This window comes from Aquila chrysaetos, chromosome 5, assembly GCF_900496995.4.
Source record: "Aquila chrysaetos chrysaetos chromosome 5, bAquChr1.4, whole genome shotgun sequence".
Lineage (NCBI taxonomy): Eukaryota > Metazoa > Chordata > Aves > Accipitriformes > Accipitridae > Aquila > Aquila chrysaetos.
Genome location: NC_044008.1, coordinates 72,275,148 through 72,297,713, shown reverse-complemented (window position 1 = coordinate 72,297,713; position 22,566 = coordinate 72,275,148). Strand labels below are relative to the sequence as shown.

General features: G+C 39.1%; 1 protein-coding gene and 1 long non-coding RNA gene across 8 annotated transcripts; one reads left to right on the top strand and one right to left on the bottom strand.

Moving 5' to 3' along the window:
• Positions 1–1,881: 1,881 nt before the first annotated feature.
• On the bottom strand, positions 1,882–22,530 carry CEP95 (centrosomal protein 95). 7 transcript variants are annotated; one of them, XM_030014434.2, is made up of 23 exons: positions 18,984–19,001; positions 17,809–17,962; positions 17,447–17,575; positions 16,368–16,475; positions 15,341–15,451; positions 13,939–14,047; positions 13,349–13,458; positions 12,467–12,601; positions 11,992–12,206; positions 11,485–11,554; positions 10,773–10,819; positions 9,449–9,570; positions 8,999–9,131; positions 8,704–8,818; positions 7,697–7,875; positions 7,325–7,417; positions 6,286–6,436; positions 4,973–5,133; positions 4,411–4,485; positions 3,743–3,895; positions 2,504–2,650; positions 2,334–2,405; positions 1,882–2,260 (listed from the first exon to the last, which is right to left on the bottom strand). In XM_030014434.2, the coding sequence occupies exons 1-23, from the start codon at positions 18,984–18,986 to the stop codon at positions 2,084–2,086; spliced, it is 2,769 nt and encodes a 922-aa protein (XP_029870294.1). In that variant the 5' UTR covers positions 18,987–19,001; the 3' UTR covers positions 1,882–2,083. The 7 variants fall into 7 exon arrangements, with proteins under 7 accessions (XP_029870294.1, XP_029870295.1, XP_040979913.1 ...); XM_030014435.2 differs by having other exon boundaries at positions 8,999–9,128; XM_041123979.1 differs by lacking the exons at positions 17,809–17,962; positions 18,984–19,001 and adding an exon at positions 22,023–22,530.
• LOC121233363 lies at positions 19,285–20,293 on the top strand. Its single transcript, XR_005932566.1, has 2 exons — positions 19,285–19,610; positions 20,025–20,293. It is a non-coding gene; the product is annotated as an uncharacterized LOC121233363 (long non-coding RNA).
• Positions 22,531–22,566: the final 36 nt, after the last annotated feature.

Here is a 22,566-nt window from a genome sequence, read left to right as displayed (position 1 = left end):
TTCAGGAGAAAATACTTAAAACTTGTTGTCTTTCTACATGCTGTTACCTACAGTAAGGATTGTGCTAAATGTTCTAGTCAAATGAATAAGGTCTTACTTTTGGCTTTCATGTAATAGTGTACACATGTCTTGGCAAGGACTTTATCTCAGCATTGGTGAACAGATGTCTTCTCTCAAAATTCAGCAAAGCTAAACCATTTTCCTTAAGGGAAGAAAAAAGGTAAATAAATTTGGTAAATAACTTGATCAAATTTAACAAGTAACTGGTAAATATTGTCCCTTAGATAAAGGCTTCAAATTAGCCAGGCTTATAGCAACTCCCTGGAAAGCGTTGTTCAGAAAATCAGGGTGTGGGTTTCTGTTTTTGTGGAGGCTTTTTGTTGTGTGTTTCTGGGGTTTGGTTTTGGTTTGTTTTTTTTAAGTGAGGTATATCATGCTCTAACTGCTAGCTGTTTTGTTTAAAGCAGCTGCTGGGGGCTTTTTTTCCTGCTTTGTTCTTTTTTCTTTTTCTTCTCAATGCATGAGTCCTAATTCATTGAGTGTGTTGTCTCTTATAGAATTGACACCATCTCATGGTAAGTTTTAAATACTGTATATACAATGCAATTAATTCCAGTATTTTTATATCACTTCTCACACATGCAATTTTAAGCAAGAACGCTGCTAGTAGAGCCTGTTTAAAATTACACTTTAGTTCATCCTCATTACCAAGATAAAATAAACTATTTAAAAATTGCAATTTGTTCAAGTGGGGGGTGGGGAAATATATCAGTAATGGGCTTCACTAATTATCAGCTTCATTTTGCGTAGTCTGTTCTCAGTTGAAGTATTCATCCCTCTGTGTTTGCATCTTATAGGGCCTGTAATGCAGGGCTGCTGAAACATGAATTTTCTACTAAACAACATAGTCTTTATAGCACATGATGATTCTACACAGATAGGTGTAGTACCTACTGTCAGCTCCTACTCTGCCTAGAAGCAGACCTTACAACCTGAAGTAAGGTAAAAGCTGAATGTTGGAATTTTTAATCACTACTTACTCTAGCTTCACACTGACAGAACTGGAACTAATCTGCTTTTCCCTAAATAAACCTAAACATGGTAGTAACTGCAAGTACCCTTGCAAAACTTTTGTCCAAATAATCTGCTGCTAAGAGCAAACATCGTTGTTATTGCCTGTCCATTTGTATATAGCATTGCTATGACTCCCTTTTGAAAAAGATCTATTGAAACAAACCTTTGCTTGTTTACATGTTGTCTTTATGTAGTTTTGAAAACCCTGTGTGAAATCCAACAATTGCAATACCTACAGCAACCTACAGAGCATACACCAATTAGTATAGCCCTGTTGAAAATAATTAGCAATGCTGTCCAGAGGTCCTTCCCAGGTTTCAGTTCTTGCAGAAGCTTATATTTTACTGCTTTAGAAGAATGTTGTTTTCTATTTCAGACTACTTTTTCCAATACATTTGTAGCATAGGAAGTAGTACTTCATATGCTTTGCCATTAACCAAGTCAGCAACACCAAAATTGTAAACATAGTATGCATACATAGCCCTCCCTTGCTTAAATATATTTAAATCACTGATTTTTATGTCAGGTTTATTGCAGGCATTCGCAAACTTGTCCTTTCACAGGAAACTTGAACCACTGATGTTCTTTTAAAGATCTTCTTGTTCTTTGTGAGCTTTCCAATCCAGTAATTTCTGGCTAATGGTGTTAGTGTGGCTTTTCAACTCCAGCAACTACAACTAGCACAGGTGTAGTGGAGGCTTAACCTTCAACTGTTCACTACACTAACTTCACTAAAGCACACTGACTTCATCCCACTTCCTTTGTGTGGAGCTCAACATTGTGTCAGCCTTGCTAAGAAGGGAGAAAGTAGTTCAAACACTTTATTGGTGATCATAAAAGTGCTGTGGAGATCCCAGATACCAGCAGCTACACCTCTGACACGTCAAAACAACAGACCAGGTATTTTGGAGAAAAACAGCCACACACCATCTTCCTCATACAGCAGCTCTCAAAGATTCTCATCATCTTAGCCAGAGAGAACTGCAATGATAGTTACCTTAAGTAAGTCTTACAAGAAATGGCTTTTGCTATACTGAAAGGAAGCCATCTGAAGTCTAGATTTCAGTCTGTCTGCTTCTAGTTCTTGAAAAAAGGTGTCATCATCACTTTGCATTATTGCTGCTTGCAGTTGCTGTATTTCCTTTTCCATCCTTGATCTTAATTCTCTTTTTGTTTTCTGTAGCATCTAAAGAAAATACAGACATTAGCACAGCATGTAAAAAGAAAAAAGACATTTACACAAAATTAAAAATACTTACTTGTGCTTGTGCTTTCTCTCTGGTTTGGATTTCTTGGCGTTCTTGAGATAAAGCTTCTGCTAGCATGGAAAACTAAAGCATAACATGTGTATGAGTTGAACCAATTAAAGGAAGGAAAGACTTCTAGTGTAAAAAAATATTAACAGTCTTTAATGCAGATTAAGCCTTACCTGATCTTTGTAATAGTTCTCCATAGACTCCAACTCATTTTGATGCGCTCTCCTTTGCTCAGCATGCTTCTCTTGAGCATATGCTCTCAGGTCCTTCAGTCTTTGCTTCTGAATTTCTAAGCCTTCTTCAAATAATTTTTTAAATATCTGCCAGCAATTAAAAAAGCAAACCTAAAACTTTCCCAGAAGCTTTTAAGTACACATCTACATTTTTCAGCTGCTTTATCTCCTGACAGAATGGTGATCACATGAAGATGCATCATTGCCCATGAAAAAGTACACAGTGTTGTATCTAGTAACAGTGCTACAGATACAGCTGAGCTGTATTGGTTTTACTCATTTAGCTGAAATTCTGATAGATAAAATAAATGTTTCACATCAGTTCAGTGATATGACTAAGAAAGGGGCTAGAACAGCAAACGTATTTTACATTTTTTAAATCACTTCAGGCAACCTGGCAATGCAAGCCAGGGTCTTTGAACACTGTGGTTTACAGCCCACCCTGTGTTCTGTTGTTTAACTTCAGGACCTTCATCCAGATTTCCAATAGCAGGAAATCCAGCCTGTACTCAGGCTTTCCATTTGTACAAAAGAACACTTACCAGCTACAGTGCAGCTTGAGGCAAACAGTTCTCAAATCACTAATAGTGGATTACACACTAAACTTCTAGTCTTTTGTTTTAAAAGGTGAAAATTGTGTATCTACTCTTGCGAAGTGTAATAACTCTACTTGCTTCTCTTAGCTGGTGTCCAGCCCTAATTAGAGATCATATCTGTCAAAAAGTCCACTTTGTTTAACTGAATAACAAAGCTGTCTTTTTGATCAGTTTCCTTAACTGAAGATTTAGATTGTTTTCTTTGGATAGTAACTATAGGAACAACTTCTTAATCCTACTGTTTCTGAAAACTCATTTCCCCAATTTCTCATGTTACCAGCCCTGTTTTTCCATACTGTTACTTCACCCTTTCTCTCCTTCTCTTAACCCCATAAAGCATCCTTTCTTGTTTTACAGTGGTTTGCCCTAAACTCTATCAGTGTTTCCAAAGAAGGAACCTTCTCATCTGTAGCCTTGACCACTTGTGACCAACCATTTAGTCCTGGCTCCTAAGCTCTGTTCACTTAACTTGCTGTCTGGCTACTTGTGCCATCATTTGAACCACCAGACTATGGGTCCTCAGCACTAGGGTCCAAACAAAAAAAGAATTCCACACTTGCAGAGAAAGACATCTTGTCCTTACCCTTTCTTCCCGTGTCCTAGCCCGCATCATCTTGGCACGCAGCTGAACCCGGTAATCTTCATAATATTTCCTGGCTCGAGCAACTTGCTGGCGTTTCTCTCTCACTTTATTCTGAGCCCATTTCTGTCGGCAGATACGTTGCTTAAATTCTTGCTAAATGGAGAACAGTAGCTGTAAGACCACCAAGCTTCCAAGAGATATTGCTGCAGTCAAAGCTTTGTTAATCATTGCTAAATAAACAGGGTTCTTTACTAAGGACCTTCTCCCTACCCCAATTTTACACCGCATTTATGGTTTAAAGCTTTAGTCACCACTGATTTAGTAAAGTGGTACCATCAAGAGCACTATATAATTAAGGAATCAACATTGCCATGGTAGCTGTGTTTTTACCAGCAACACCAGGAGCCTAAAGTTTCTCCTTCTTGCACATGCTTAGAATTTGTTTGCACTTTTAAAGCAACAGTGCAGTATAATCATAATATTCCATTCCCATGAGCTCAGTAGCCACACAGCAAACAGATTACATGGCATTAGAGACCACAGCTACTCAAGAGGCATAAAATTGTTGTAAGATAAAAAGCCACTTTCATGGACCAGGGAATATGCATTCTAACTAGCTCAACATGAAATTTTTATATTACATATCAAATAGCCTTCAAAGAACATACCAGTCTCTTGTTATGGTCTTGATCTTTTTTAATAATTGCAACAAGAAGCTCATGCTTCTTCAGAGCTTGTTGAACCTGGAGATTTAAAAAAAGCTAATTACTTCCATCATTCTGCAGGACAGGCACTTGTGGGTAGGAGTATTAACCATTGCCCCTCTGCTATGTTTTGGTTTTTATGTTGAGAGTTCCCAACTTTTGTATCTTGTAACTAACTTTTAGTTTAAAAGACTGTTCAGAATTAGCACTTGAAACTACAAAATGCTTTTAAAAAAGTAATAGCAATCCTAGACAGTACTAGATAAACTAGTATAAAAAAATGAACATTATATTCAAGTGGCTGATAAGAAGTTGAACCCACATGTCTAGATATGTACGTTCCTATTTAACCAAGCTCAGGTATACATCCTTTCATATTGTGCTTTGGATGTGCATGTACCCTATCTATGCCGCATACAAATTGTTAGGATGATTTTATTGTGCAATACAAACTGATGACTGCTGACTGTTCTGTCAGAGGTACTATCCCTGCTGACACTTAGAAGGTAAGAATAAGAATGCTTACTTCATTTTGGAGTTTTGGTCTAGTTTTGCCAGAAGCTGCCTTAAGTTGTTCAGTATGTGCAAGCTGCTGCTGCCACATTTTATTCATAGTATGGTGGGAAATATGTAGGTGGGGAAACTCTTCCAGTAGCTGAAATAGGAGGTCATTGTCTCTTACTTTCACTACAAGGTAAAGACAGATGTAAGCAATAAATTCCTGGAGAATACATTTAGTGGTAAATTCTTCCAGACAGTGTCAGCCTAAGTTATGAAATATTTTAGATTGAACACTATATAAAAAAGTACCATGCTGCTGTTATGATGTCAGGCTAAACCCAGCAGAACTGTCAGTACAGCAGCAGAGAAAGTAATCTCAAGTTTTTGTTGTTTTTATTTGGTTTTTCTTTCTGTTGAAGAACTGCTTTTATAGTTATTTCCCTCCCACCACCGCATCCAATTAAGACAGGTATCCCCTTCTTTCTTCAAATGGTTCTGACCATCATTAATCAGTGATTTCTTTCTCTCTCTCTCTCATTGGTTGCAGCAACTTAAATAATGCTCATACAGCAGTAGTAATGACAGATCCAGGTCAAGTAAACAGGTGTAAAATAAACTGATTTGCAACCAGCTAATTCCCATTACATCTTTGATCTTTCTGGCAGGAAAAGATGATGGGGAAATGAAACAAATGGGTATTAACCAAGTATATGCCCTTTAAACACTGGAAAAAATAAGGCAGTGTACCTGAGCAACATTCAGATATGTAGGGGATTATACCATGATCTTATACATAAGCATGCACAATGCTGTTTACCAAAACTGAGCCTGTGATTTGCATGTTGGCTGTTCTTGGAGCAACACTTGCTCAGCAAAACCAGTGGCAGCATTAACACCACCAGGGCAGGGTCTTGAAAGGAAAATTATAGCAATTGACAGATTCTGCTCTAATACTTGTACATGGCTCAGCACCAGTCTGCTCAAGCCAAAGGCCCAATTTTAAATCTGATACATGCTCACAAAAAAAAAAAAAAAAGACTGAGCTCACACTATAGTAGAGCAAGGATAGGAGCAGCAGTAATGGAAACAAGCCTTGAAAATAATCCAAGGGATTTTAAGGAGGTAGCAAATGGGTCACAGTTTTGATCATGCATTAGTGGTTTACATTTACTTAAAGCATTATCTTCCCTAACAAAAATCCAGACATATAGAGGTCATAAGAAGGGAAAATGCTACAGCTGACTGGTATATGTTGGACTGATGCCTTTATTCTTGGAGTTCAACACATGCTTTCAAAAGATGCCAGTTTTCCACCAAGTATAGTTTTGCAGTTCTTACTTGGAGCTGCTTTCTTTGGCTTCGCAGTCCCTCGTTTTGGAATCCACTGGCTGTATTTGGGATTCCGAGGTGTGGTTTTTCTAGAATAAACTTTCACTGGCTGAGGCATTTTTGGAGGTTCTTTAAAGATGTTTTCTTTGTATTCTTGTTCCTTAGGAGCAGATGTAAAACAGATGGAGAACAGGTATGAGAAGGGAAAGACTGATAGATCACATAGTTTGGGTATCAGAACTTAAATGTCTTTGAAACTTTAGAATGAGAATTTGGACGTATTGAATTGGATTCTACAGAAGGCCAGAATTTACCAAATGCAGGTCAGGGTTCAAATAAAGGTTAAATCTCACTATTGCATAACATCAGCTCTTCTGCAGCACTTAACACTACTGCAGCAGCCTATGGACTGCTTCTGCAAAGGTTGTGAAAAGGGCCAGTGCAGCCTACAGTAGTATGACAGAGCTTTTCAGCTTAGGCTCTTTGCTGTTCCAATAGTATGTAAGAAAGTAGCAAAAACCCCTTTGCCATATTCATAACATTAGAGAATCATGCTTGCACAAACCCAAATTTTAAAGTAGCTAAAAAGACTATGACAATATTAAGCAGATTGCCTACAGTGTACAGGGGCTCCAACCTTATTAACCTAGCTGTTCAGGATGTGTGTTTGTGAAGTGCCATCTGTGGAGAAGTTTACGACAGTCTGTGGAAGCTATCTACTTGCTCACTTATCTTTAATTCTATAAATCTGAGTGTCTTGAAGTTACCACTTCATGTGAAAAGCATGGTGGTTAAGTTACCCATAAGAACAGGTTATTGTTAGAAGTGTTAAAATGCCTAAGACTACTTGTCCCTTGGTTCTACCTATCTCAGGAAAAGCTGTCCTTCCATTTACTAGTTTAATAATATACAGTGCTGTAGCTATGACACTGGAAGTCAAGGAGGTTTTGTACCCAAAAGACATATCCAGTGTCTAGACAGATCATCTAGACAAATTTCAAACAAAAAAACAAAACACAACCAACAGTCACCACAGTGCATCACATACCATTTCCTTGATGACTTCTCTGAGCTTGGAAAGTCTGAGCCTTTCCCTAGCTTCATAAATTCTTAGTTCATCTTCATAAGCTTTAGCAACCATCTAGAAAATAAAAATAAGAGGACTTTTCAGAGAAAATAATCAGTCCATATGACCACCTCATTAACTTGTTCAGTGTATAGGGCAAAGTAGCTTCTTCTACTTTAAACTCTTTTGTTGCAAAATTTGGGGTTTAAGTCTTGTTCCTCAGCAGTCTACAGATACAACAGTACAAAATTACTGAAGTAGGCCAGATCCCGCCATTAAGTAAGAGCATTCAGTTTTAATGCTTTTAGTATAACTGTTGGCAAAAGTGACCAATAGGTCTAACCTAGAAATTACCTTTGCTTTTTTTGTTCTTTCATCCCTTTCTTTTTGCAGCTGGCTGCGTAATTTCCTTATTTGGCCTGTTCGGCTACTGCAAAGTTTATCTTCCAACTCAGAAAAGAGTTGATGCTGAGATGAGGGTGAGGGTGGAGAAAGGGATCGTGGCCTGCTTGGGTACCTTAGATGTGGTATGTCTGTAAGGAAAGGCAATTCATTGAGTACCTAACCTGAAACAAAAAAAAACCTCCAGCCAAACAAAAGGAAAAAAGCCCCCAAAACCCCATACAGCATAGGAGTCAAAAAGTTTAGTGCCAATTAAGTCATAAAAAGCTAAAGCCTTTGCCTTCAGATTTATCCCTGCCCCAAATCACAAATTTTAGGGTTTATATAACAGTAAAGGTGCCAGGAGATATTCAAGATGGGAAAGGAAAAAGCAGCAAAGACAACTGAAGGTAGCTCAAGGGCAGAGACTGTCTATATGCCAGGGTCACAAACAGCTCCATCTTGCAATATAATGTTGTGCATGTGGATTAGATCAAGATATATGATAGCTTTATAGCCTGCTGTACATATAGGGTGGTTATTTAATCATATTGCCACCAACACACACACACTGTACAATATGGTTGTAAGATGCCCAGATGTACATGCTTGTGTTCAGCACAGAAGAATCTGCAGTGAAGTGTATTGTGAATAGACCCTCATTTCAGAATCGCAGTCCTATCAATGAGCTTGCATTCTGTCCCTCCCCCCACTTTCTGTATATTTTTTTTGTGCAGCTGTGTTTGCCTTGTATTTTTAGTAAAGTTTTACTGTAGCTATTTAAGTGTTGAATGGGAACTTAATTGTAATTATTACTGTTGCTTAGGTTTGGATCCAAGACAAAATGTAAGTGAACCAACAATACAAGATGTAGTAACTAACTAGGAGTAGTTCAGTGTACTCAGCTTTACATGAGAAGTTGTTGGGTTTTTTTTATATTCCTTTCCATCCTAACACTTAAGTGACATAAGAATTGTTACCTCGTTCAGCTTTCCTTCGGTGATAATCCATGACGCTGTCACTGTGCTGAGACAGGTTGTCTTCATCTGTCAACTCTTCTTCTCCAGTGTGCCCACCCAAAGCTCTCTTTAACATCTATTGGATAGATTTTTTGAGGGGTCAGGTTCAGTAGTTCATTCAAAATTTAGAACTGTCTGAAGTCAGGTGTTAGTTGCAGATTTCCTTTTCATCAATATTAATTTATATTCTGGTTCTCTCCACTATCATTACTAAGGCTAGTGTGCTCAGATACAACAAAGAATAGATTTCACTTACAGAATCTAGTTCATTTAACCTGTGAGAGAGTTTTTCTGACACTTTATGAAGCTCTTGCTCAGATAGCTTTTCCTTTGTTGTTCTAGGGGAAAGAGACTCTTCAAGCGAATCGGGGGTGGAATTTTCATATCTGCTAAAACAGAAAACAGATTTCATTTCTATTCTAAAAACTTGAAGATAAGCATTACCTCATATAATTCCAGTTCACTTTTTGCATGAGTGCATTTTTATAGGATTAAGTAGAAGCTGAATGTGTAAATGCCTATATATGCATTTTCTTAAATACAGCTATGTCAGGAGAAACAGGAATTCTTTCTGTTAAAATTAATCTTTCACTGTCATACAGCCAAGGAGGAAGAGATCTTGGGGGGGGGGAGGGGCAAGGGGGCACCTGGGTGGCCATGTATATAGAAGTGCTAGCTTGGCTCAGTACCAAAAAACTGAACTTGCCTTTTCTTTCTAGACAAATATCTAGATTCAGGTCTTGAAGTCCATGTTACTTCTTCAGCATGTAGTGAGAGTTTTTGATGTAAAGAGGAAGCAGATGTAGAAGTCCCATATACCCAAGGAACCTAGGAAAATTAGTAAATTAAGATTTTTAAGATCTTCACAGCAAAGCTCAGAAATGCCACAGATCATGTGAGTAGAGAGATCCTACAACAGCTTTTATAGGAAAAGCATCTCAAACCCTATGATTATATATATAAAGTAGTTATATGTCCAGATCCCTGACTGAAGATAGTGTGCTTTAGAGAATTAGATGTATAAAGAAGTATACAAGATCAGTTCAAGAATCATCTACAGCTAAACCACTGAATCAGAAGAACAAGGTCTAGGTTAAGTTATATGAGTATCCCTACATACTACCTCATTAGCCTGGGACTAATGCCAAGTAATGCAAGTAAGCTGAACCTCACTGAGTATAGACTAAGCTGCAATTCACAGCAAACTAAAAGAAACCCCTTATGTCTTCATGCCATTTAGTTACACTGGTTTAGTACTGCCTGGTAACTTATCTGTTCAAACTGGAGTAATTTGGGGTTGGCATGCATGTACTTGCAAACACACCAGTGGAAAATGAGTTTTAAACAGCGACAATGTTTTAAACAGACAATGTAGCACTAAAGGCTGTTGAAACTATTGGAACAAATGAAGTCTGTGAGTACCTCTTGTGGTTGCAGAAGGCAAAGTAAGTGTTTTCCAGAGCAAGGAACTTCCTATACAGACATGTTTCTACAAGCACAGAATGGCATCTGCTGATCAATTTGTGGGTTTTGCATTATTCAGTTTTTGAAAAGCAAAGGACAATGCAAGGAAATAAAATGAAAGAATACAGCCAGGCAGTTTAGTGATCTTTAGGAAAGGAGCAAAATCTGAATTTTATTGGTATGAACAACCCCAGAAAAAACAAAATTCTTACTAATTTAGAATACTGATACACTTCAGAGAAAGGATATCACTGTACTCTTGCATTTTATACATCTTTGATTAAACCCAAGATAACTAGTAACTGGTTGGTTGTGATAAATTAGAACTCTACAGGTATTGGCACATACTTCTTGGAGCAAACACCTCCAGAAAGAACTGATATGACTTACAAACTGTACATAGTCATAGTCTAGCAACATTGCATCACTGATTGTATATTGAAGAAAGCAAGCCAAAAGCAGGTTTGAAAAAAGCGCAGAAGTGCCATAGGATATCAGGAGAATTAAGCAAAAATCCAAAAATATTGACTGAACTTCAACAAATAAGGTAAATATGCAGCATCTACCTTTGCCACATTGTCCTCAGCATCATTTGATACCACCTTGTCTCCCACTGCAGAAGCAGATGACAGATAAATGTTAGTTGATAGCATAGACTGCACTGTGCCTACTAATGTGGAGAACAAGTAACAAAAGATGTGATCCATGGCCTTTGGATCCAAATTATTCAAAGAGAACAGAATGACAAACCAGCTGTGGTTACACAGTTGTGACATTCATTTTGGTAATTTCTCAAGGTTTAAATGTTCAGTGTCATGGGAATGCTATGGAAACTAGAAAGGTAACCAGTGTTTCCCAGGCAACAGAGAAAAATAAGCACTGAAAACTAGCTTCTAAACCTTTTCTACAATAGCAGTTAATGGCTTTTTCCTAGAGTTGAAACTGGCTTGTTTGGTCCGTGTTTCTCTGCTCAGAATAAGCTCAGGCATGGGAGTTATCTGCTAGAACAGATTTCTGTAGTGTAGGCACATCTTAACTGGATTCACTAAGAAAGGAGTTGAACTGGGGACACAGATTCTTTTACTCTTAAGCTGTTCACTCTGCTGGAGAAACCTATTTTTGTTTCTCTATAAAACAGAGATAGAAATATGAACTTGCAGCTGAATAAAAAAAAATGCAGTAGTAGTTTCAAAACCATGTTTCTTGTAGTGCCAATAAAAATAAATGCAACATTTGACACTTAAGAGTTACCCTATAGGAAGCAAAATTCTCTCTCACCAGGGATTTTCCTTGATAGAGGAAGACTATCAGAAACATCTTCAGGTTTTTGTGTAAGTGACTTTTCAAGCTGAAATAAAAAGCAACATGTTTTCTATAAATTCGCAGGAGAGTGTTGACAGGAAGGTCATACATTAGGTTTGTAGGAAGGTCATACATTAGGATTGTCTGCATATGGAAAAATCAATGCTGATTTTATAGATAAATAAAAATACACTATAATTATCTTGTTTACTATATTGTAAACTGTACGGTTACATTGATTATGGAGATGTGTATGTATAAAATAAACACATCCCTCTAACTTCCTCTGTGGACACTAAGTGAAGAATGAATCCACAATCAAAAATTCTTTGAACTGAAGATAAAATCTGACACATTCAGAAGCATTCTTCAGAGACCAACTACTCGCATTCTGTAAGTATACTAGAAGGTTTTAAAATGAAAGCAGTATTGATTACTTAAAAAAAAATATATATATATCTCAAACGACACGTTTTTACTTACAGTAGGAATTTTCATTCCTTGACTGTTAGCCGAAGCTGCTAACTGGCTGTCTGAGCTGTGATAATCTCTCCATCCAGGATAATGAGGTCTGGCTTCCAAAGGTTGAAATGGTGGTAGCAAAGGAATAGCTTGCTGTATAGGCTCCCCAAGTTTTCTAGCACTGGCACTCAAACTCTCTTTTTGAGGTTCAGTAGTATGAACAGACTCCATTGATCCTTAAGAGACAAATACGAAGAACTTGAAGTTTAAGTGTTATCTGTGAAAGCAGAATGTTAGTTTTGTATATTGTCCATACATATTAAATTAGAAGTATCTAAATATCTAAAGTATAAAATTTCTGAAAAGGATTTATTTATTTCAAAATATAGCTAAAGTGTTTCTATCCATGACTGAAGTTCTTCTCTATACTACCTTAGTACCCTACACCTGTTACTCAAAATCAGGTAGATTAGCTGTCAGAAGAATGAATACTCACCATCTTTCTTTTCCATTACAATGGCCCTTTCAGTTTCAGAGAACTCTCTAGGTAATGTTGCAATAGCCTCTGAGTTTTTAGATTCTTCCACTCCCTTGTCCTTTTCTGCTGGTAGCAACTCAGGCAACTGGTATTCTAGAAGTGGTATTTGAAGAAGATTAAATTAAGAACAATAAAGCATCTTGCTATGAACTCTTTAGATGGACCATTTTCATGTTTGGTATGTTAATAACTTGATATTAACAATCCATACTATGATCAAAATAGGTCTGTTAAATTCCTACTTGTAATTCTATTAAATAAAAAAATTCATAATTCACAATATTTCTTTATGCCTCTACTTGGAGAGATTAATCACCTTTAAGAATAGGAATATTTTTATAGGAAAATAGGAATGGACTCCATTTAAGTAGTCTACACATTATTTGTTCCAGAACCACCCATTATGTTTTTTAAATGGCACACACTCCTAACAAGTCTTCTTTAAGAATGAACTTACTAGTCTCTTTACAGTCTTAAATAATACATTTTATACTGCAATAAATAAATTAAAGGCTTCATAAATCTTTTATTCTATTGAACAAAATAAAATGCCTTTGTAGGGAGAACTGAATTAGAAGTCGAACAACAAACCTTTATCCAGATAATGTAACTCAGGAGTCATGAAAAATAGGGTCTGGAATACTTTAAGAAAGCTACATTTTAACTTCAGCAAGATTAACTACAGGTATATTTACTTATTGTGGTTTGGGGTTTTTTGTAAAATAAGAGTTCAAAACAAAGTATTTGTCTGAAGGAAATAACTTTATAAAAAGAGAAATAAAAAAAGCCTAGAAATGTTACTACAGGGTAGTCTGAGATTTTTTTTTCACCCGAGCTCACCTTCCTCTCTCTTGGAAAATGAATGAGCAGTATCTCCAAGTCTAATTAATTCACTGGTAGATTCTGATCCATCTACATCACCAGATGGAACAAAAAATTCTGACTGGGACCTAAGAGGAACATAAAGCCATAAAGTATTTACTCTAAAAGTCTTTGCCGCTTCAGTCCACAAGATGGAGCTGCAGAAGAGTGGCAACTCTACTACAGGTAGCTGGCTATTGCAGTGTAGGGTGTAAGAGACCAGCTTCTACAAAACAAGCCAATGTATAAATCATGAAGACAAATCGAATGCAGTTTAACTAAAATACAATCATTTAAAAATGAGACAAAGTTTTCAACTTGTTTCATTCCACATGTAAAGTAAACTTAAAACAAAATGCCATCAGCACTCTTCAAGAGCAAAAAAGTTCTGGATCTAATTTTAGCCCTCTTGCTGCCCAGCTAAAGGAGAAAGTTACCTCACATTCCATTTGACATATGTAATCAGTACATTTCCTACTTGCATACTATTAAAACCCTACTAGTTTCTCTACAGGTACACAAAAAGATAGTCAATCACTGTCAATGCAAATATTCAGTATAGTTCTTACCCTTCAACTGATGAGACTATTGAAGGTTGCATAAGTTGACCAGCATTGCTTTCCAGCTGCTCTTGAGATGCAATTTGAATTTCATTATTGGATAGCACATTTGCCTCATCTGTTAATAATCAAGGGGCAATTATTTTCAGGAAAACTACTTCTACCTATTAACTAACAGGCATTATTGCCAATATCATCAAAACAGTTTAAGTGTAATAAAACATTATAATGATGATATCTAAAATGATGACATGCAATGCCCCCCCTTGGGGGGGGGGCAACTTTTATGGCAAGTTTTGGAAAACAATACAACTATCATATAACCTATTGTTTCAATAATAAATAACCCGTTTCTTCTTCCTCAAAATAATTAAATCCTGTACTTACAACTAGGAAATTGGAGCCACTAACACCTATTGGGTAGCAGCATGGCAGTCAGAGAAAGGAAAAGCACAAGTACAGGCACTGAAAATTGCTACTGCCCTCTTTCTGCCATTCACACTGAAATAGGACAGGAGGCAACTGTCTCAGCCACCAAGTGCTCTCCCCTTTACTCACAGGGTGCAACAGCCAGTGATGACAGTTCTTATCAGCTCTAAGATAGGAAGACCAGTACTCAGTCTGCAGTTACAGTAATGCCTCTGAAGAGCTGAGCCGCTTCTCTTCCCCTGTTTAGCATTTTCCTCAAAATGGCCCCTGCCATGGATCTGCTCCCAAGACCCACTTCACAGGAAAGATTAAGTCATCCCCTTGTTTGTCTCCTGGTAAGTAAAAGCAATGTATGCTCACTGTTCCAATTACAGTCAACATTCCCCTCCCTGAATCCTAACCATAAATCATTCGACTAACAAGTTGAAAAGCAACATACTAACAGAGGATGAATTGTCTGGAGTAGGCTTCTGCCACAAGAATGAAGCAGAAAGATTATGTTCTCCAATTCTTGCCTTTCAACCAGTTTTGGGGAAAATAAATTATCTATTTTTAATCATTATTGTTTCTGAAAATAAGGAATGTAAATACTCAGTTTAGCCACTGAAACTTCCTTCCCCCATGGTCAGTTTCAGTCTTTCTACTCTTCTGCATTGTCAAGGCTATAAATAAGACAAACCACCAAATAAGTCTTTGCTACATTGGAAACACCTTGGATATCCCAAAACAAGGCTTCACAAAGCTTGTATCTTCTAATGGATTCATTCCCTATAGCTGCTAGTGAGGAGAACAGCAAAGAAACAGTGTTTACTTATTATGGGAGCTCTATTCCATCCATGAACACCAATAACTATGGTCATGAGAACCTAACAAAGCCCTCAGCAAGCTAACTTGATAGCAGACAAACAGAAGTAAGCGGTCCATAATAAAATATAGTAGTAGCAGAACTTAATACCTTAAACTAGGACATCTGTCTACTCACCTCCATTCTGAGAAGATTCACTGGCTTCTTCTGTAAGATACTCTAACAAACCATCAAATATTTCAAGGAGGTTTCTGATAGATTCCCTTTCTCCTTTTACAATGTTCTCACCTGAAGAGAAGGTACTGCTACATATTAATAATTAGTACTTGGCAGAAGAAAAATTCTCAAAAGCAGAACTTTTCTGGACAAGAGTGCTTGGAAATTTTTGTGAAGCTGTCAGCTCAGAAGACAACTGGTCACTTATTTATGGTTATGTACATAAGCTTAAGGCATCCTAAAAGTTTCCTGAAGTTGCATATTTTCAATTCTAATAATTGAAAGTTTATTGATGCTAGACCTGCTTACACACACACAGAAAAAAATCAAGGATATTTTCAGGGATAGTTGGTACTTAATCTTTTCTTATACATACTAGCTACGGCATGAACCAAGTCTGTGGACTGGCAGGCAGGATTAACAAATACCAGCCATACACTACAGGTACCAAATTAGAAAGATATTTCATATCAAGCACGCAGTTTTCATTCTTTGCAGGCTATGTTATGCGAGACTGTACATATGAATACTCAATGAAAGCTATTATCTGTGTACAAAGGACAGACACAACATGGTTCAAGTCTTCACTCACTGACTTTTTAAAACTCAATAACAAGTTTGAAATTCAAGGCTCATGTTTTAAAACCCAGTCTCCAAGCTTGACCTGTATATAGAAAAACACTGAACCAGTAACAGACTTCAGGAAACACTTTAGCAGACAAGTGAAGTATGATTGATTGCTAACTTTAACATTTCTTACAGGTCTGTGTCATACAAGATGGCTCTTATTTGTTCTCTGCTTGCTGTTTAAATTTATAACCTGATGTCAGAGGCAAGGGTTTAGTGTTTTGATGACATTCACTACAGGAAAAAGACCTTTCATCCAAGTATGAAAGTATGCTTTATAACATATGGTTCTTATAAAGTGTTTAAATTAAGCCACACAGATATTCAGCTGGTGTTTGTCCACATTAAAATGACTACTTACCAGTGATGTGCGACAAGCTGACCTGCAAATAGTCCAATGCCAGGGAATCTATTACCGCTTGTATATTATGTGCATCATCCTCTTGGCTTCTAGGAGTAGCTATGAAATCTATTTAAAATAAATACTAGATTTTAGCTATCTAAATGGATAGCTTATTGCAGATGTTTTGGCTAAAGAACTTGAACTTTCACTTACAAGTTAGTATTTTTTCTAATACCTTGTGTACTTGGTGAAACGCCCAAATATCATATGGTTGTATGAAATCTTTCATAAATACTGAGTACAAACTTAGAACACCCACTGGAAGTTGTGAGGATTTTATCAGCTGAATTATTGAACTCAAGAACAGAGACTAAAGTACTTTAATTCCTTCACACACATCTAGTTCAGATCATCAAATTGGAATTGCAGTTTGTCTTTAGATCACTTCTTCCCCTGTCAGTGACCAGCTGGACTGCAATACATTCTACTTAATTGGGAGCAACATTATTTTTAGTTCTGGGCTTATATTTAACAGGACTTCTACCACCAATAGCTGCCAGTTACCTCTTGCAGTTACCTTCTGCAAGTAGGAGTCTGGACACTTCCGAAATGCAACAGTTTACCATAAAGCAAACAAATACATAATTGCATAGGCCTTGCTTATTATTGTCACTGAAGTCAAATGAAGTTGGCTTAAACCAGAGTTAAATCACAGCTTAGCTCTTGACAGACTATAAGTATTAAGCATTTTATGAGAACAGGCTTCAGTATTAACACTATTTTAAGAGAAATGAGCCAATTCACACCCTTCAAAGGTACTGTGCCTATGTATGGCTTTCAAGACCTAATTCACAATAGAAAAAGTTTTGCTGTAGCTATAGTAGTGAACTCCCCTCATAGCTGCCATTCATAGCAGTCAAAAAAAATTGGCCAATATTACTTAAGTCTTCTTAAAGAATTACAATCTTATGTTTGTCTTCGGAAGGATACAAATACATTAAAACCCCTACACCTGCAATAAGTTTTGCAAACTTGAATTTGTTCATTACAAAATATAGAGCCAAAAAAATAAGCAGGTTTACAAATTACATTCTCACCTGGTACTTTTTCTCCTAAGATTGACTCATAAAGACAAACAAACACATCAGCACCACATTCAGAGAGATGCTTTATCTGCTGGTTTATGTGACAGCTCCTTAAAAGATCATTGGCAACATCAACCCAATCTATTAGGAAGTAAAACATATTAATGTCAGAACTGAAAGACACAGAAATAAAGACATGGTTAGTTACAGTGCAAGATGAAGCCTGTTTAAGTGTCTTTGACTCCACCATATGTGGTCAATCCCAGTCATGCTATCCCAATCATCAAAAACACTGAACATGTTGTATGCTTTCTGCTCCATGCCCTGTTTACTTCAGATGGAAACATGGACAGAGAGTAAGGAATGATACACACCGGCATCTTGTTCAAGTACACAGTCACAGCACAACTGGACTTGAGAGCTGAAGGGTACTGAAGGGCCACAGGCTGGGGAGATGACTTTTTCTTCCACATAATAGAAAGCAAATTTCATCTGGCTGCATAACCAGGAATTCCAAACCTTGAAGGACTTGACAAAATAAGCTTTGATACATCTTTTGTAAAAAATCAGAAATTATGTATACTTTTTTGAAAAACATGAGCTTCTCTCTTACAAACCCAGTTTCCCTAATACTCTTAGGCAATGACAACACTGCTAATATAAGTGTTCTTCATGAAAGCTAAATTCAAGGACTACTTTTATTAGTTTGCTGTTTAGGGATTACAATACAGAGCTGGTCCCACCAACTTCATGCTATGTTGAGTACAACGAGATATGTGCATAAACAGCCTTATTTTCCCAAAACTTTGAATCTTGAATTCAAAGTCCTTTGAAGTATACATATCCTCTATCATCATCTTTGTCACCCAACTCAAACATCAACTTGGAAGAAAACTAAAAAAGTCTTCAGGTCTGTTAGTCTGTAATCTCTTAAGGTCAGATCTTCCCCCTCCGTGTTACTTTTGCAAACAAAACAGTATTTTAACAAGTATTATCAAGGACTTCAAATTACTAGAGAAGGGATAAGTCATCTTTGGAAGAAAAAAGTATATAATTACTACAATAGAAATTAATTCGTACAATTTTTACTCTTCTGTACACAGAGTGTTACTTTTCCATTGCTCTATAGTCTTCCCTCAGTTCCAGAAATCACTTTACCCTAACATCTTAATAGTCTCAGGTGCATGAAAGGTTAAAGCAGCATCTCGTACATTTCAGACTGACATGTCTTAGGAACTTCTGTTACAGTTCCTCTCCAGCTATATCGATTTAAGAGTATCACGGAGGGGGAAAGAAGGTTAAAATAAAGAGCTTAAAAAGCCACCACACAAGAAAAGGACACCTTTAAGGAAAAGCACGTCTGAGTAAAGTGGACAGTGTTAGCAATACGAGCAGCAGGAGGATGACAAGGTAGAGGGGAGAAAACAGGCAGCTCGCCACCTTGCCTCCCCCGCCCCTTCAGGCCACGAAGGCTGGCTGCTGTTCCTCCGAGACCCAGACCCGCACCCGCCCCACCGCAAGGCCCCACAGGGCGGCGGGGACGCCCCACCATCTAGCCCCAGCGGCGGAGGCAGCGAATTCGGGAGGGAAGAGGCGCCCGACGATCTCCTCAGGAGCCCCCGGCCCCCCCTACCTCTCTCCTCAGCACTGCCCATGGCACGGCGCCTCGCGCCCCAACGGACGGCAGGCACAGCCCCGCCCCGGGGAATTTAAATAGCCCCTCTCGGCTTTCTCCGCGTTGATTGGGCAGGCTACGCCGGAAGGGGCGTGCCTGCGCGGCGGAAAGGCCCCGCCCCCGCCCACCGGGCGTTGTTTTCTTCAAGCATCCGCCGGCGTTACTGTTGTGGGCTGTGGAGGGGACGGTCGTCATGGAAACGGGGGGGGGGAAGAGAGAGCGCCTCTGCCTCAAAGCCACGCCGCAGCGCGGGTCACGTGGCCTTCCCCTCCCCCGCTTCCTGGTGCAGCCACCGCGCCTCTGTCACGTGACGGGCGCCCCTCGCCGCGGCGTGTAGGGCCCCGCCGGCCTCCCGGGGGGCTGGGGTCTCCCCGCGTCCACGACCCCGGTCCCTGTGCGCTGAGCTCCCCCGGGCAGGACCGGGGTCTGGCCGGGGACAAGCGTTTCGGTTGCTGAGGGCGGCTGGCGGTGTAAAATGGCGGCGCGATAAACGCCGGGCCCGTCAGGCGGCGGTGGGGGTTTGCCCGGGGTGGTTCCGCCTTCGTCACCCTTTCAGGGAGACGGTTGTTGGCGTTTTCACAAGCAAAATGAGGTGGGGAGAGGGCTGGTCTCCGGCGGGGGAAGGTTCTAGCACTTGACCTTGCAGGCCCGGCGTGGGGGTGTTTGTTTCCATTAACGGGGTTGTCCTACGGATGGAGAGCGGGGGATGCGGGTTTGCTTGGGAACGCGGGGTAACGTGACAGCCTCTGAGCGTGATACGGGAGCGTTAGAGCCTTTATGAGAAGTAAGATTTTATAAGGTTTTGTCTAGTGAAACTTCCTGTGCTAGCTGCTAGCATACAGGTTTTTGGAGACAGTGGATGGTGAAAGCGTATTATATCTTCCTTACTGAGCAGTGGTATTCCGTGCTCCTTAGGAATTCCGGAATTTCTGTGTTGCATCAAGTCACACAGAACTAGAAATAATGGTGCCCCTTATCCTTAAACTCCTGGAGCGTGACAGAAGCAGCAGAGATCCCAGTTACGACTAAGAACAATGACTGGCAGCAAGTAAACATCAGTGATAATGTTAACTCTAACAGTCTATGGCCATAACTTGTAGATATTTAATCCAAATGCACATACTGCTTTAATAAAAGAGCTTTTGTGCATATAAGCAAATCCATATCAGTATTACCAAAATTAATACTAGAACATGGATTTCGGTTTGATACATACCCAGCTCTGCAAAGCTGCATTGATTTGCTTCTCATGTTGCTTCAAAGTAAGAAGAGAACACGGGAAGATCAATGATGTTTAACTTACAGGGGTGGAACACAAAAACGTGGAAGTTTTTTTGAGAGGAAATCAAAAGGAGTTACGTGCAGACTAAACACGTGCAGGCGAGACCAGGATGAGGTTTTTGGTCTTTTCAATTCTTCAAAACCTTAGCAAGGTTAAACAGCACAGAAACAGGAACCACGAAGTTACAGACAAACAAAAAGACCAAAATAAGCTGTGTTAAGCTAAATGTAATAGGCAAGAAGAAGAAAAGATCAACAATTTGCTATTTTCACAGCCTTTGCAGAAACCTTTTTCAGACCGCCAGAAGCAGGAAGCCTATAGGGTCAGTAGATATAGGGCATTAAAAGGAGTGTTTGGGGAGAAAAACCTTTAACAAGCTACATTAAATCAGTAACCCCATACTGAAAAAAAATGGGGAGGATCCTCTATTAGAAATTTGCAGGGATAGTATTAATGAACCTACTCAATTTGAAGTGCTACTAAAAGAACAAATTAATACTAAGAAAAAGTGATTGATCGGGGTGGTATTCCAGATTGCTGAGGGGGGAACACCTGTGGCTATTCATAAACAAAGATAAGCCTAACTTAAGTGTTACTTTTGAGGAAGAGATCATGGAAACATCTAGGACTATTCTTTGAAAACCTTGCTCCATTCTTAGCAACAATCAAAAAGAAGGAAAAAAAATCATTAGGAAATAATACACAACAGATCAAAAACATCTTTATGCCTTCACTATGTAAATCTGTATGGGGCCCAGATCTTGAATACTGTGTGCATTTCTTGCCAATAAAGAGAAAATGGCAAGGATCATCAGAAGTGTGGAATTGCTTTTAAAGGCAAAAGAATTAGATAGACTGCAACTTTGGTTTACAAAGGAGGTGACTTACAAGGTATTAAAGTCCACAAAGTGTATAAATAAATAGAAAATTATAACTCACCATTTTTAGTAACTCTTTTTGTTTTGTGCCCCTTGTTCTTACCAGGCAACGTGTTGAAAATTAAAGGAAATGTTTTTCTGGTAGTGTACAATTAAACTGTAAAACACATTGTCACGGTATCTTAGAAGCTAAGAGCATAAATAGAACAAAAATGGGAAGAAATGGCCATCAAATACAGTTAAGTTATTTTTGTCTCAGAAAAGCCTTAAAGCACGGATTGCTAGAAGGTGGGAGGATATAAACTGAGAGTGTTGTTATGGCACTTCTCCTTCCTTATGTTGTTTTCATTTGCATTTGCCACTGCTTGAAACAGGTGGTCTGCAATATGGCTGCTTATATTTACGCTTCAAGCTCCACCTTTTCCTTTGTGTGCTTAAAGCCTCAGGTAGCAAGACATTCTTGTTATTCCTCAGGCTAGCAAAGCTGGGCAGGTAAGCACCACAGTACCCGCTTCAGGTATTTGATCGTTTATTATATGTGTGCTTTCTAAACAGCCCAGTCCTTCAGTGCACTGGTGCACTTCTTGTGACCTTTGAATTGCTTTACTAGCCCTGTTGTGGAATTTGAAAAGATAAAAATAGTTAACTGTTTCCAATCCCATGTATTTAGTATTTATAAAAGGCAATGGGTAAGAGTCTAAAAGCACTGGTCAAAGTAGCATTTAATAATCTGCTATTACGATTGTGTCCAACCTGTTGTCACCGTGAGGATCTGCACATCTAACTCCTTTAGCCTCTCGAAAATCCCAGGTGGGCGTGCAGCTGAATCTACCATTCCTTCAAGTATCAGTTATTAGTTAAAACGTGGCAACTCCACTTGAGCCTGGGTTTTCTCCGTTGGAGCACTTGCAGGAGGCTTTCCACAAACAGTTCACACCCCTCTTAAGCATCTGTGAGGCTTTGAGCTCGGGGAACTTCACCGTGAGCCCCAGCCAGGACCAAACTGAAGCACGCTGCCTCACCGCTGCTCCTGCACGCCAGCCAGGAGCCGAGCGGCTCTCTGGGCAGACAAAGCGGGAGGCCGAAAGGCATCAGGCCGCCACTTAGCAAAGGCTGGGAAGGGAGAAATCCCCGTTCCCGTCAGGCCAAGGGCGATTCGCGGCCCACGGGCGCGCCGAGGGATAGGCCTCAGCCAGGCGACGAGTCGGCGCCATTAGGCCGCGGCCCGCCGCCCGCTCTGCGCAGGCGCAGCCGCTCGCGCCTTTCCCTGCGTGGGGGTGGGGGAAGCACGGGCCCC

Excerpts from the sequence above, each read along its gene's own strand:
- CEP95 (XM_030014434.2), bottom strand. Across the intron at positions 7,418-7,696 it reads AAAGAACAAAAAAAGCAAAG|ATGGTTGCTAAAGCTTATGA; the intron begins GTAATTTCTAGG and ends TTTATTTTCTAG. Across the intron at positions 2,651-3,742 it reads CTAGGACACGGGAAGAAAGG|ATATTTAAAAAATTATTTGA; the intron begins GTAAGGACAAGA and ends AATTGCTGGCAG.